The sequence below is a fragment of the Lathamus discolor genome, chromosome 4 (genome assembly GCF_037157495.1).
Source record: "Lathamus discolor isolate bLatDis1 chromosome 4, bLatDis1.hap1, whole genome shotgun sequence".
Taxonomy (NCBI): Eukaryota; Metazoa; Chordata; class Aves; order Psittaciformes; family Psittacidae; genus Lathamus; species Lathamus discolor.
Genome location: NC_088887.1, coordinates 53,142,257 through 53,158,297, shown reverse-complemented (window position 1 = coordinate 53,158,297; position 16,041 = coordinate 53,142,257). Strand labels below are relative to the sequence as shown.

Sequence of the window (16,041 nt, the reverse complement as noted above, 5' to 3'; positions counted from 1 at the left end):
TAAAGAAAAATTCAGATTCTCAGCTTTTGCAAGACTGTCCCTGAAGATTTATATATTCAAGCCACTTCTAAAAAATCATTCCAAGTACAGAATGATGAATTCCCTCAAGTAAGACCACCACCTTTAATGGGATAAAGTTGTTTTTGTCTGCCAACTTTCCCTTGTTTTGCTCACACTGGGTGGCTACAAAGTTGCTCAATGCCAGATCAAAACCATGTCCTAAACAAAAGGGAAGCAATGGTCAGATGGTCTTTTTTTTCCAGACTACCCACATTCCTCCATTTGTACTTCATAACACTTTACCCACAACATCTGATGCAATACCACTCTAGATAAATAAGTGTAATCTTGTTTCATTATATTGTTTGAACTTTGAACTGAGTTGGCTATGAGAAGATTTTGCAGCATCTTTATGTCCTTGCCAGCATGTTAGTAATTGAGTAATTCTTCATGGAACTGGAACTAAATTTCTGATAAAAAATATTAACAGAAAATACAGATTAAAATAAGCATTAAATATACTGATTAAAGACCAAAGTAAATGCTACTTTTCTAAGAAATCAAGTCCTAGATATACGAGCAGTTGCTTCAGTGCATAGACATTTTATAGCATGTGTATTACTCAGTGGTTTGCAAGGTTCACTTAAGACTGTATTGAGAAAGGATATATCACCCTGGCGAGAACGTTGTGCGCTACATGGGGATTTCATATCCTCTTTTATCTGGTCATTTAGTTAGTTTGGTGCAAAACCAGCTAACATGATTCTCCCGAAGTGATTCGTGCAACTGTAGATGGGCAACCCATGCAACTGGGGTTATCTACAGCCTGCCTTTCTATCTCAGAGTAATCAAAAACCTCCCACTTCGACAGATCTGATTTACAGATTCCTAAGCCTACACAGGAATTACAACCCACTCCCCATCCAACTATTCATATAACTTCTGCAACTTCTTTCCATCTTCAAATGTTTTACTTTCTTATTTTTATTGTTCTCATATTTCTGACAAAATGAGAAAGACTTCAGTATTATGGAGGCCCAGGTGTTTCATAGATTGTGTGCCAGTTTAGTCTCAAAAGTGACTTTTTGGTCCAAGAACAATGCCACTACATTACCTCTCCCATCTTGTCCTACAGAGCAGTCCAGAATTTTTGAATCAGGCTTTTAAGGATGCATTTGGGTGTTATGGCTTAACCAGCTTAAAGAATATCAAAATGAGAAGTCCTTATATCTCCTACTGACCCCGTGATCTTTGCACATGGGCTCACGCTGCTCCTGCCATTGGGATGCACCCGATCCCATGGTTAGCCAGTTAAGAAGCTACCAGCAGGAAACTGAATTTATAGGGGTAAAAAAAGGAGTTAAGTAAACTGTCTTCTTTTCTCCCTCACACATAAGGTTGCTTTAATATTAGTGCACTCATTCAGTAGATAAGAAGTAACATATAAGCCGGGACCTTGAGAAACATAATGCTAAATTGCTGCTTCCAGATTTTTTGCAGAATACAAAATTATTGAAAACACTCTCAAAGGAAAACAGCCTTGTTTAATTCAATCAAACAATGTCTACTGACCATAGATGAGTCTGAGAGAAAGGAAAGTGGCCCTGGGCTTTGGTGTGTGTGAAACCAGTTTCAAATCCTAAAACATCACAAATTTGCAGCTACTTAATTAAAAACTTTATAGCTCCCTGAGGCATAATACGTCCTCTAGGCTTCTCCTCCTCACCCTATTTCACAGCTCATTTTTCAGTTAGCTGCTAAATGTGCTGCTCTTCATTAAGGGCCTTTGAAGTTCTAAATTTAGCTTCAACCACAAAACACTAATCAAGGAGGGATGGTCACTGTTTTTAACTACAATAGAACAGTGTTCTACAAACGTTTTCCTTTTAAACCCATTTTATACATATTTTCACCCAAATCTGGAAACATATAGCCTGAGTGAGAAGTGATGTATAAGACCAACATAAATTACACCCACTAAAAATGCTTTATTACACTACCCTAGAGTTTTGTGTATGAGGAAGCAGCAATTAATCTGTGCTAAAAAGCTCATACAAGTATTGGTTTTCATGAAAAAAATTTACTTTGTCTTGTAAATACATAGATCAGTGATCCCTATTTACACATCAATTGGGTGGGTTTTTAGTTGAAATTACAGCTTTTTCCCAATCATCTTCATGATGATTAAAGTCATTTAGACATCAAACATGCTCTTGTACTAGAAAAAGAGTGCCCAGATTGGTGAGGGAGGAGTTACATCAGTATTAGCAGCTAGATCATTATTTCGATTAAGGTAACTTCTACATTTTTATGGAATAAGCTTCGTAAACATGCACTTTCATAGACTTGAATAAACTTTTATCTTTATATTAATTTAGTTATAATAAAGCAAAATTCTACTGAGATTATATTTCCATTTTGGACCTAAAACCACCTCAGAAGTGTAACTTTTTGAGTGTGGACTTTCACCAATTCAGCAGAGCCATGTTTCAAATCCAGTAAAACCATTTATTTTTTCTTTTGTAGAAATCAGATTGACTTTCACATACAGGAGAGCATCTGTTCTAGCTACTTTGCACAAGGATTTTCACACAATGACATTTTATCTTTTAAACAAAGATGCTCTTTCTTACTCTTTCTTTCTATGGCCAGAAAAGATAGAACAGCATGTGGTAGAAATAGCATCTTACTGGAAGGATTTAACAGCACCTTCTGAGAGAAGCTATGTAAGTGTGGCTGGATCAAGCCTTAAAACTTCAAGCTGAGATAAATCATTTGTTCAGAAAAAAAAAAAAGAAAAGAAAAAAATCCTTTTTTTTTTTAACCTCAATATAGCTAAATCGTTATATGTGTACCTATTCAAATGCAGGAAAATGCTGTGAAAATCCCGTGTTTGTTAATTGTCTCCTTGAAGGTAATAATTTAAATGAAAGAGACAGCTACAGCAAAGTGAGAAAGAGTGTCCTTGGGCTGACTTACCTCACAGAAGCTTTGGCAATGGTTTTTCTTCAGGTCCCAGGACTCTTTGCAGGGCTCCAGGCACTATGAAGAATCAGGAGGAAGAGAAGTGTCAGGCAGAGAAAGAAATAAACAACCACAAATGACCCCATTTCTTCTCCAGTTGTTTGTTTGGCCCATAGGAAGTTAATAATAGGCTTTAAAAATCTACTTCTAAGAATAAGACTGTCATTGAGTCATGGTGTCAGAGCAAGGTCACTCCAAGCCATGGTTAGATTACAAGAAATATATTCAGTTTTTCTTACTGTACAAAGCAATCGCATCGCTTGATTATATGCCATCCGATTTTCCACATTATTGAATTTAGGTCCTAATACCATTTAACACTGTGTCACTAGATCACAGAGACAATGTCAAAAGCACTACTCTCAACTACAGAAAGTTAAATCTTCCCCTAGCTGACCAGCCTAAAGATTTGATGGGCGCACTGCCTTCCCAAGCGAGAAACTATTTCATCAAGCTATGGAGTAAACTTCATAGCAGAGGTTTAACCACTATTCCTGCATAAATAGACAATGTTCACTGATCTGTTAGCAAAACCACTTTATTTCAAGTACCACATTATCATTTCTTCACCTTCAACCTCTACTGCAATGTTTACACAGAGAGTTAAGATTCAAACTCTGCAAACCAAAGTCAAGCTTCACAGTTTAGAAAAATCAAACTATTAACATCATTTTCTGCAGCTGAAACATAAATTCAGACTCACATCCAGAAACCTTTTCCTTTGTTAAGACATATGATCTTTGAAAATTATGTAATTGTTAGGAATTAATATTACCTACTCCTTCTGGTTAATAATGCATACTATTGCACCAAAAGATACTGCACCAAAAAGAAAGGCTTTTGACATGCAATTCAGCATTTATATAATTTGTTTCTTTTATACATAGTATTAGATTGGATCCATATGCATTTACGCCATTCAAAACTAAGCATAAATAGACTACCACCTATATCATACATATACTAAAAAAGTTAGTTTTTTAAAAGTTCAGCATTTCTCTTATTAGCGATAAACCCTGAAAAATATAATAAAAGCATTAGTCACAGAGATACACATTTCAGCAATGACAAATACCACTTAAACATTTCCTATGTATATATATTTTGGTATTTTAGACTCAACTTTCTAGCTTTTCAAAATTCACAATATGCATGCTTTATACAAAGTAATTGGAAGGATACATAATGTCACTGAAATCTGTAAGTTTAGTTAATTCCAGAGCGTTGGTTCCTCCTATGGCATAGTTACTGCACGTTTAAGCTCAATTCCACTGGCATGCCAATTTTACAGTTCTCCTGTCTGATGGATTTAGCCCCAGATTACAGAGGTATAAAATACTGTAAAGTCAAAATGGGGAACTTTTAGACTTTGGCAATGATCCCCAAGGCTCTCAGGATTTTCATATCCTTGCTTCATTGCTGTATAGCAGAGAGCTTATTTATACCAACATATCAATCTTGAGATGACAACTAGGACCAAGTTAACGCTGACTAGACCACCTTACTTGCAGGCTCTAGAGCAATACAGTTCGTATTTCTGGAAGAAAAGACCAAGATGCTGTACGTTTCACAGAGTTTGTTCACAGCATTTGTACCAGGATATCTCTACCTGCTATATAAGTAGCCTCCAACACTTGATGCCTTGTCTGGTTGCCACTCTGTAACAATAATCACTCAGGACAGCCCAGACTACTTTCATCATCCCCTGCCATCAGGGCAGGCAGAGATGATGGGCATCTCAATTCAGACACTTCCAAAGGACAGATGGACAAAATGAACCAGGGCTGAGCAGTATCCTGCAACACAATTGCTCTCAGAATACTCCAAGAAAAACAGATGATGTAGCAAGCTATAAGTCCTCCATCATAAGCTTTATAGGCTCTGATCAGAGTACATGTTCTTACCTATACATGAACAAAAAAATCTTCCTACTCCTGCTGTATGAGGAGTTCTCAGAGCATTGGAAGTAGCCTAGCACCATGGGCTGCTGCAGAAGCCAACTGCCTAACTTTAGTGGAGCTGCAGCATTCAGTAGGTTGGAGAAAAACTGCTAGCAGACAGAAATGTTACCAATAACTGCACCAGAAGAGTTTGGATCATCCTTCTAAAAAGGCAGGATTTGGCTTGCAAGAACAAAGGTGAGAGCACCTCAAAACCACTGCGGTTTGAGCAGTTATCCTCTAAGCTACTCTGTTATGTGGTTCCCCTAAAGCGGGATGCTGGAAAAGCTGGAAGCTTGGATCCAGGTCTCACCTTTGAGTCCTTGACTTAAACTGTAAGTCAGCTGAGATCCTGAGATCCCACAAACTTTGAGCTTTGTCCTCTGAAAGGCAATCACAGGTAGAGAGAGACACCTTTTTTTCCCCCATTAAGTCTCTCCTGGTGTTTTTTACATGAAGAGGGAAATGTGTTCCAGATCCAATGTGCTATATACATGCTAGTTCTGAAGAAGAGCTATTGTGTAAATAGATTTGCCGTTTTCCAGACAACTCAGCTTTCCAGCAGACTCTCTGTCCTCATAAACTTTAGCTTTCCTGGTTCTGTTAGACTTTTTCACCCCATTTACATTTGTAACTCTGATTTTTATCTTTTCTCTACAAAGGATTGTGGGTTTTTCTCATCTTTGGCATGCTCTGCTATGAACACGCATCAAGATGAGTCTATTGAAGAACATTGTCCAACGTTTTCGCAATAAAAGTAAAGCATTTCTCCCTCCATTATGGATCTCTCCCGTTATATCAGCAGCAAGTGAAGATTTTCTTACAAGTACCATTCCAGGCACAATAAAAATTATAATCAAGAAAATGTGAGTCACACCCAGTTGGCAGTAACACCTGTTTTCTTAAATCCAAGTCTTCAGAGAATACAAAAAAAAAAAAAAAAGCACATCTTACACGTCTTACATTTAAAATTTCAGTAATGCATTTCTAATAATTTCAAAGCAAATCAGCAGAGGCCTGATCCAAAGTTCCTCCACACCAACAGGAGTTATTTCACTGGTCTTCAGCTTAGCCTTGACATCTGAAAGGAAAGCACACAGCATTTCTTCCAATAGGAAGAGTGTCAAGGAAATACCTACATAACCCATGAGAAAACTATTTTCACCCAGCCGGTAAACACATCCAGGTTTTGTGGATCAATGCCAATGTGTGTGCCTGTTAACAGGATACTGAAATTCTCTATTCAGGATAAGGAGAAATCTAGCCCAAGCAGCAGCTGGCAGCTGGTTCTGGCTCTACTTTATGTAATAAAATATACCTTGCAGACATTACCACCTGCCCTCAGAAGCTAAACTTATATGTTGATCTATGTTATGTAGGTGGCAGACCACCAACAGGCGGAAGGGCAGTAGCATGGGATGCACCCCAGCAGTCCATTCAGAAGATGCAACTGCTCCCTTGGAGCCACTGCTAACTGTTGCCTTGGCACCACCATGAAGGCTGCTCTACTGCTGAGGCGGGAAGAGAGATGAATCACAGTGTTGAACCCATCATTAGTGGCCAATGTCATTCTTCAGATGAACAGTGTTAATCACACTGGCCTTGCTAAATTGAATCCTCCTAAAGCACCTGTTTTATCATCTGCTGTGGTTAAATCTGGAAGCTGTAGGCTTGCTTTCTTTACCCAGACTGCTGCAGAATTGTCTGTCATCCTTCGGGGGGAGGGCAGGGAGGGAGTTTTCATACACACACAGAAGTATAAAAGTATGTATCAGATAGTACTATAGATCTGTTAATAGTCAGACTGTATACAATTAGGAACAATAGCAAAGTATTGCTTCATTCAGGGAGGAAGTTGTTTTAAAATATTTTATTTTATATTTAATTAACAAAAATTTGCAGCTAAGGGCTCTGTTAGAGAAGTGGGGCTTGTTCTAATTTTTAAATTCTAAATAAAGCAACTATGAGATTATTACATGATGCATAACATTTACATTCATTAATAAAGGGATTTTCAAAATAGTCTACCAAAACTTGTGCTTAGGATATGTAGCCTTTGACATGAACAGGAGAGAGTTGCACAAACATAGCAATTTTGAAAGTCTAAAGAACTGTAAAACATCATTTAAGTAATGAAATATTTATTTAAATACTGAATATTTATTCAAATATTATGTGTCGTGGTTTCAACCCAAACCACACACCTTGTTCACTCACTGCCCCCCTTCTTGCCCTCCCCCTGCTCCTGGAGGGACGGAAAGGAGAATCGAAAAGAATGCAACTCCCATGGGTTGAGATAAGCAGAGTTTAGTAACTAAGGTATAACACAAATCTCTGCTGCTACCACCAATAATAATAATGCTAAAGGAAATAACAAGAGGAAAGAATACAACACCTCAGCACCAGCCAACAGGTAACTCTCCCCACTCCCCCCAGCAGAGCACCGACCAATACCTCCTCCAACCCTGCAGTCCCAGCCCTTCCGGGTCACCCTCCGTTACATCCTGGGCATGACGTGCTGTGGTATGGAATACCTCTTTGGCTAGTTTGGGTCAGATGTCCTGTCTCTGCTTCCTCCCGGCCTCCCCTCCTCCCTGGCAGAGCATGAGGCTCAGAAAGTCCTTGGCCAGACCAAATATTCGAGCAGCAACTGAAAACATCGGCGTTATCAGCACTGTTCCCAGGCCAAAAGATCAAAACACAACACTGTACTAGCTCCTAAGAAGGAAAAAAGTGACTGCTGCTGCTCAACCCAGGACATTATGTTACAGTTACATAGTTAAATATTATAACTATTTAAACAGCAAAAAATTATTTATTTCAGGATAGAGAAGTTTATCCACAATATTTTTGCCTGATAAGGCTTCTTCCTTCACTAAAGTGGAACTAAGTCACATGCAAACTCTTGACAAAAGAATGGACACTAAGTGTTAGCTGGAATATAATTATTCTTTTCATTATCATTCAACATTCCAGTTGTTCACAACAGCGAGGTCAGAAATTAAAGACTGATGTTTGCAACATACATTTAAGTGTTGTGCTCTCCTAAGGTGTTCAGTACCTTTCAGTGTACAGTCTCCTAAGAACCTGACACGTCCTGAAGACATGGTACCTGAAAACTGCAGATACTCACTGTCAGGCACTGAGCAGAGAAAATTATTGGGGTCAGGAATTTAACCAAAGGAAAATATAGTGTTCATCACTCTTAGAGAGAATAATTTTGTGATGGCTACACTTAAATATATGGCTGTGCCAAAAGGAATTGTAAGAAAAGCAATTTTCAATCTGCAAATCTCAGCACAGTGGCAGCAAACACAATGCAAAATACAGACAGCAAGACAGAAATAACTGACTTTGAGACTTCTTTTTCTTTTTTTTTAATCTACTTCTGCTATCAGTAGGAATAGGCATTGTTACCTTCTGTGTTTCTCAGTGGACTGTGAGTTGTCTGAAGAACACAATTTTTTGCTTTCAGAACAGTAAATGCACAGCTGAATATTTACCCAGTCCAAATGACTTAACAGCTTGGTAGAACAGTATCAGATATTAGCAATATCACATCATACAAAATCTTCTGAACAGTCTGAACAACTACTTTTCTGCAGGATGCGTATACTTAAACTATTTTTCATTATAAAACTGAGGCAACACATCAGGAAGATTAATAATTTAAAAACGTTGCCACATCAATTAAGAAAATAAATTTCCTATTAGTTCTGGATTATATTTTTTCCAAAGATCCTTACACACACAAAACAAGCCTCATACATTCTCTGTCTAGAAGAAACAACTCATTTATTAATACCCAAGAGAAATATCACTATTTATTTTACTGTTGGAATCAAAGACCAAATTAGATTCTCCAACTTGACACCAATCTGATTTGGTACTTCTGCACTCAGGAGGACATGGTGGAATTCTACAAGCTATACCTACAAGTAAATAATTTAGCAGAATAGAATAATATTAATTACACATAAAAGTAGGTAAGAATCACAACTGGAGCAGTAGTCATCAACTTTCTAGAAACCCAGTGTGACAGTTTAGCTCCTAAAATTCAGTTACATTTGATGTACACTGGGAGAGGTTTCAATACCTTCAAAGCTTTGAAAGCCTAATAGGAACAACCAAATGTGAAATGTATTCTTTTATGTAAAATAGCAGCTTCATGTGGCTACCTGGAGTTACTCCTCTGTTCACATTAAATAGATTCTCATGAGAATTACACTAGTAATGTATTTCCCTTGAAAATGAATAAACAAATGGGTTAAATGACAGAGAAAGGTTTCCTGTCTGTGTTGCCTGTTTTTTCTCCTGTAGGTCAGTGAGCATCATGATTTGGTGAAAAGGAGTGATTTTGTATTCAAGGATCAAGTATTAACTAAATTAGTTACAGTTGGGGTTATTCTGTGACATTATCATGTACACTGGGACCCTAGCTGACACTGTCTGAAAGTATTGCTAATTGTAGAGCTGGTTTTGAATGAAAGCCAGGTCTTAGATTTTAAATGGTCACTAAAGAATATGCTACTTGGTTAGAGTGATCTAGGTCTTTAAAATCCTTTTAGGGAGCACTGCTTGGTTTTCCTTGAAATATATTTTTTATTGTCTATACTGATGACACCCTGACGTATACTGTGATGGGGTAGATGACACGGAACAGTTTGCTAATGTGGAATTTGTTATCATCTGCAAGTACTAATTTATTCTTATTAATAAATATATATATATACATAAAGAAAAATAAAAATTCTTCATTTGTAAATCATCGAGATGGTGTACCCTTAAGTTTTAAGAAAGACAACAGGCTTGTATTTTTCAGAAGTTAACTGCTCAGAAAAGACTGACAACAAAATACCTGGGGCTGGCACTGAAACGATGGAAATGGTGTCTCTTACAGAGATGTAGTTACAGCTACCTTATGTATTCTGAGACTTCCTCAACTGTAAGGTAAACCAGTACAGCACAAAGCTCCAGGGTCCAAGCACCAAGCAGGGACAGACAGCAACAGGGCACAGCAACCACATGGGCATCATCACGTTACATTATATCCAATCACACATGGTTATACCTGCAGTGATTGGGATTAATCTTGAGGCTAACACCCTAGTAGGCTTCTCTGGTTAATAGACATCACCTCATCCAGAGCAATTTAGCATTAAAGTACTAAGGGTCAAAGTTATGAGAATACAGCATTTTATATTGAGTTCTAACATCAGAAAGTAAGAGGGAATATAAGGCATCCAGCAGTGGTCTTATTTCCTGGAAGCATTTGGTATATCTCTTATGAAAAGACTAACAAAAACTGTATACAGAGATCTAAAACATATCATTACATATAAACCTGAGATTTATTTTTAGTAATTCTTATCTAAGTAACATGATGGCATTTCAACCTGCAGGTGAAATATGGAACTTGGGGCACATAATTTGCTTTAGATAGTTTTCCACAAGTTGGATTCTTTCTATTTTTCTCACTATTTTTATATTTTAAGAAAAAGATGGTAAATTATATCTTCCAAATGTATGCTAAATATTAACCTACAAAGTGAGACCTTCCCTATTTGGCACCTTGAACTGAAGCCTTGAAAGGTATGAACAATCCTTATTCACCTCAAAATGGTGTTAAAACTAATGTTCTTTTTAAAATTACATTTGAAAACCACCAGTAAAGGATTTTACTTCTGGTTTCACATCCAGTCAGTGTACTCTCACTAAAAGTAAATTGTTTCTGCAGATGGGACTGTCAGTGTCTCATAACAGACCACTAGAAACTTCACTTCACCAAACCCTGCAGAACATAGCTACAATATCTTCCAATTACAAATTCTGAAGGACATAGGAAAAAATAAAATATTGCTATTCAAAATAATATCCAGGTAAGTAAGAAAAGGACATGCTGACCATTTCTTTGAAGTTCTATTTTGCTACTTGAGCAGAGAGGTGGACAAACCCTTGATTTCAGCTCTGTTTACTCAGCCTCTTACAAGGCTTAGACATACAGCTCCTGAAGCAAAATACGGACGTTTCAGGTGCAGTGGACTTTTATCTGTTACCACCTATTTGGAGAGTGCTTTGGTCAGTTGAATGGTTATTTCAGAGCAGAATGGAACATTTCTGAGAAACTTTACTGGCTGCAAAGTCATAGAGTCATAGTTCAAACCGCTAAAACAAATAGCTGCATTCGATATGTATTTTTTATTTGGGCATGGAGGGACTAAAAGCACACAGGCACACATATTACTGCTCTTCACAGTTATGTAAACTCACTAATATCTTATCAGGACTTTTGGTAAAGGAAATTTTCAGAAGTGCAATTGTTGGATGTTTAACAAAAATATGAGCTTGAAAAAGTACCTTCCTTTTCTTGTCTAGTTTGTTTCAGCAGACAACATCAGGGGTGCTAATACAACTGAAGGTGTTAGCAATTTGAGTTACAGAATGCCTTCAATACCTGAAGCAGATAAAGGAAGCCTTATGACTTAGGTTCAGTATCAGTATTTTCTGGAACAGAGACAGGTAAAGGGCACACCACAGTGTAACAGCTAAGTCTGTCCAGGCCTTTGTATATACAGAGTAGCATTACAAGCTTTGTTCCCAAAATGGAGGCTCTATTTCAAAAATTTGAATAAAAAAAAAAAGGCTGTTCTGACCGCATTGATCTCTGAAAATCCACCATTTCAAATCCCCATATGATCCAACACCCTGCACTAGAACACCAGAAAGATCAAAACCCTTGCCAAGAGCTTCAGGTCAAATTTTCTGGAAGCCCATGTAGCCTTTGCTCTAAATTCCCAGAACTAAACACAAAGCGAAAGCTACCAGAACAATTGGAGATGTACTGAAGTTGATAACCTCTGAAGGTGCTGAAAATGAACTGTTCTGGCATAAAATATTTGGAAAGTAAATTACTATTAAAAAAAAAAAGGAGAAAAAAAAAAGAAAAAAAAAAGAGAAGAAACCATATAATCACACTGTAGCATAACTGCAGTAGTTTCACCTTTAATCCTTTTAGAGTGAAAATAACTTTCAACGCTGAAAGCTTGATAACTATTTGTATGGCTTAGTTGTCTGGCATGTCAAACTTTGCCAGCAGAACTGTTTGTTTGAAAGGACAGAACAATTCTAGGAAGCTTTTCATGTTACCATTCTTTGTTACCAAATCAAAATCATGGCCATCGATGTCAACCGAAAATTGGCTCTCAAACATTTAGTTCACTCCTGACCAGTTCTTTTCAAAGTTTGTTTACGGGGGTTTGTACCAGCGTAGGAAACTGGCACACGTACCTTCTTCCTGCCTCACAGCCTAAAGCTTAATGCAGTCAGCAAAAACTTTACAGTTCTTGTTTTTGCCTGATTTTGAAACACAGAATTGAACTTAAACCTCCTACATTCAAGATGAATCCCCTAAACAGAGTATTTGATGGAACTTTCTCTTTCGTGATGAATCTGTTTCATCTTGTATAAGCAATGAGTTCTATAGAGGAGAGCCTTAATGTGAACCTCTCACCTTGCAGAGGCATGCCCTAGCAGTACTTTTTGATCCTCCTAAAGTTCTTTAGAAAGGCTTACAATAGGTACAAATATTTCGGTTATGTCTCAGCACAGTAGCTATTCCACCACCACTTCTTTGCTACGGAGATAATATTCTATTTCACGGTCTCCTTTTTTCACATCTTTGTTTCCTCTACCAACCTACTCTGGCCTTAAAATTGTTGTTCCAAGTATCCCTATTCAAACTGTTGCCTCAAAGATCATTTTCCTGTTCTTCTATTGCTTGTCTTTTATGTGCTGCATCAAGTGCCAATCAGTTCTCTTTTTTTCAAAACTCTTCCTGGGCCCTATTCTAAATCTTCACATTCTGAAGTTTCACCTGTCAAGATACAAGGCCTAGCATTGACAAAACGCTATGAAGCAGCAAGTCAAGCCTGGAGCACTAGTGTGCATGCAAGATATATACTGTGTCAAAATGCATAAATTATTCTAAATCAAATGAAGAGTGATAGAGTCTAAAAAGGTTAAAAAGCCCTTCTGTAACAGACTTCTTTCTGATAGTGCTAATAGCTTTAACTGCTTAGCGCCTTCCTGCTTCTTCCTATGCTATTGCTTACATATGGAATTCTCTCTATGAAAGAAGCTACCATATTGATTAATAATGACATGAACTGCCTGAATTAAAGAAACAGTAGCAGTTTTGCTTCTCTATCTGAACTTTCTTCCTCCAGGCGGCAGTCCTGCAGTGCAGTTTATCAATCAACTGATTTGTCATGTTTGCATCTGTTCCACGAGTCTATCATGGATCAGTCATGCCAACTCCTTCTTTCTGCTATTAAAGCTTCTCCAAGATTGCATCTATAACCTAAACAGTAAGCAATATGGCAGAAACTTTCCACTAGTATGTGCCTACTGTTTATAAATGATTGTTCCCTGCCACCCTTTCCCTGAGGATAGGGTCCAAAGACGGTAATCTAGTAAAAATAACAGTAATATTTGCCGCTGACAACATGGGTCTGCAAAACCTAACAGCTTTTCCCTTTCAGATATTAGAGCTGTAAGTGAGCTTTCACTATTTGTTTCCAGCAGTAGAGATAGTGATCAACTGATGAATAACTTTATGGTTGGACTCAAAGGTCTTTTCCAGCCTATCAGATTATAGGAATCTATGAAAAGAAGCACATCTCATGTTCTAAAATATCTCTCTCCCAAAAATCATCTTTTAATTTCCTAATAGTTGACTGTTTGCTTTAGTAATTACATAAAAATTTTAAACTAAAAGCGAGCATAAATATTTTGACATTTTATATATGAACAGAATTTTCATTGAGAAAACGTGATTCTTTTAATCTGAAACAGACAAGGGAAAGCCTCTTCAAGCTGGCACTTTCCCCTTCCAATCTGTTATAAAGCAGCTTCAGATAACCACAGTCTTGTTATAAACACCATCTTGCTATGCAACTTTAAGTGTCTGTCAGAGGAGGGCTGCTTTCTCCAAGCAAAGTCAAGCTTTTTGTTGCCGTTTATAAATGAGTTAAACTGGTGAGCTCTTCTGATAACAGATGATTCTCCTTATACATCACCCTGCGAATTCACACATACATTTCTGACTGAAAGAGCCGCAACTAAATATTCTTTTTGCTTGTATCCACCACAGTACTACGGTTTTACAGACCACCTAACAATCAGAGACGATATAAAATAGGGGGGCCCTCTTTGTCTAAATCGTTACTTTGTTTCTCTTCCTTGGCTTTCTATTTCCCTCCCAGCACTACCACCACCATCAGAAACGACATATTCCGCATTACTAAACAGCAAGAGCCATAGGGCTTTTCACTTCTAATTTCACGCCGTAATAAAATGCAGTGGTTGTTTCACTGGGGGACCTGAAAAGCCTTCCTTTGTGAGGCTTGTTTGACGGTCAGGTTAAGTATCACACTGTGGCAGCAGGCATCTGTGCATGTCTCTTCATGCAGTTACGGCAAAAGGGGAGGAAAAAGAACAGAAAAATGAAAAGGAGGTTGTCTTGAAAAAAATATCCTCTACTCTGAAGCAAGCAATTCACATTTTACTGTTTGGCCTAAGTATTTTTAAATATATCTGTTGTCCACCTCATTAATAGACCAATCAATCTAATAATAGCAAGTCTAGAAAGTTTTCACTGTATTCAGAGATATACTTGTTGTTTTACTGGAGAATCTACTGATATAGCAGATTGATGATACAAATCTGTGCAGGAACTGCAGCAACAACAACAACAAACCAAAACTAGCAGATCTAATGAAAATAAATTTTCATTTTAACTAATTTCAGACTAAACAAATTCACAAAAAAAAAAAAAAAAACAACAGTGAAGATGATTGGCAATAACAAACAAGAAATATGGTGTTCCTAAGAAGTATCAGGTTCATATGTAATAGAAATATTTCTTCATTCTATAGAAACAGAAGTGAAAATTTCATTAATCCCAAGTACAAGAACCAAAAGCCAACACATAGCAGGAAACTCTGAAGTGTTCTACACTTACCTTAGCTTTTTTCAAATATATTCCCACTACACAAAGACTTTTTCTGTCCCATGTTTAGAAACCCTATTGTATCCATTGAATCTTTTGTAAAAAGAAATAATGTGATTCCTTTTCACAATAATCTCTTCATGTATCTTAATGCAGTCTACTGAAACACCAAAATGAGTAATTCTATCAGTTTACATGACAAGTCATAAAATAAACACTCCTGGGTAACACTTTAAACAGGTTAGACAGTTTCACATATCAATGGGGGAAAAAAAAAAAAGGATAAATATTTTGATTTAAATCATTAAGTGCCTGGATACCTTAGAAAATCCAAATAAAATAGCCTAATAAAGCTATCTTGTTTTTTTCAAAGGTTATTAAATAAACACCCTCCCTCCTATTATTTTTCAATGCATGCTACATATGAGCAAGAAAGACCACACTTACATGCTAAATTTCCCCAAAAGTATCTGTATTTGTTACAGTTTTTAGATTATAGTTACATGATGTGTATAAGCGAATCTAAATCCATAATGCCACCAAAAGAGGGGCAGTCCTGAAATGGGACTAGCGCTCCTTTGGATGTAATTGCGCTGAAACAGGCACACTTGAAAAATTGACCAGTTTTTAGCCAAGTAAACTTCCCCATTCAGCTCGCTCAGCAGCCTCATACAAAGTAGGTATCTGGGTCAGGGACATACACAAAAATGGAAGGAGAGAGGAGTCTGTAAACACGTCTTTAACTTAGAGCCTGCATTTACAACAGCTTAAGGCAACCACAGAACCACAGTCTAAAAAACAATTAATATCCTATTTTCTCTCCAAGGCTGGGCAATAAAGGTTAACATTATGGCATGGAGAAGTAAGTGGGGTAGCTGAGTTAACAAATAAATAGTTCTGATTAAACTATCATAGAACATAATAAACTGTTAAATCAAACCTCAGCCTCATGCTGGATACATTTTCCCTGGTAAGAGTCTGGACCATTTCTGCTTCCAGAACATCAGGGGAAGGCAACTGGACTGTCCAGACTGTACCCCAGGAACACATCCTGCTTTCAGCATTTGT

General features: G+C 37.4%; 1 protein-coding gene across 1 annotated transcript in view; it reads right to left on the bottom strand.

Moving 5' to 3' along the window:
* The window catches only part of ANOS1 (anosmin 1), a 144,165-nt gene that overhangs the window by 62,964 nt on the left and 65,160 nt on the right, over positions 1-16,041 (bottom strand). The window contains exon 3 of the mRNA XM_065677478.1: positions 2,980-3,042. Within this exon, the coding sequence (XP_065533550.1) occupies positions 2,980-3,042 (63 nt within the window). The remainder of the gene's footprint in view (positions 1-2,979; positions 3,043-16,041) is intronic.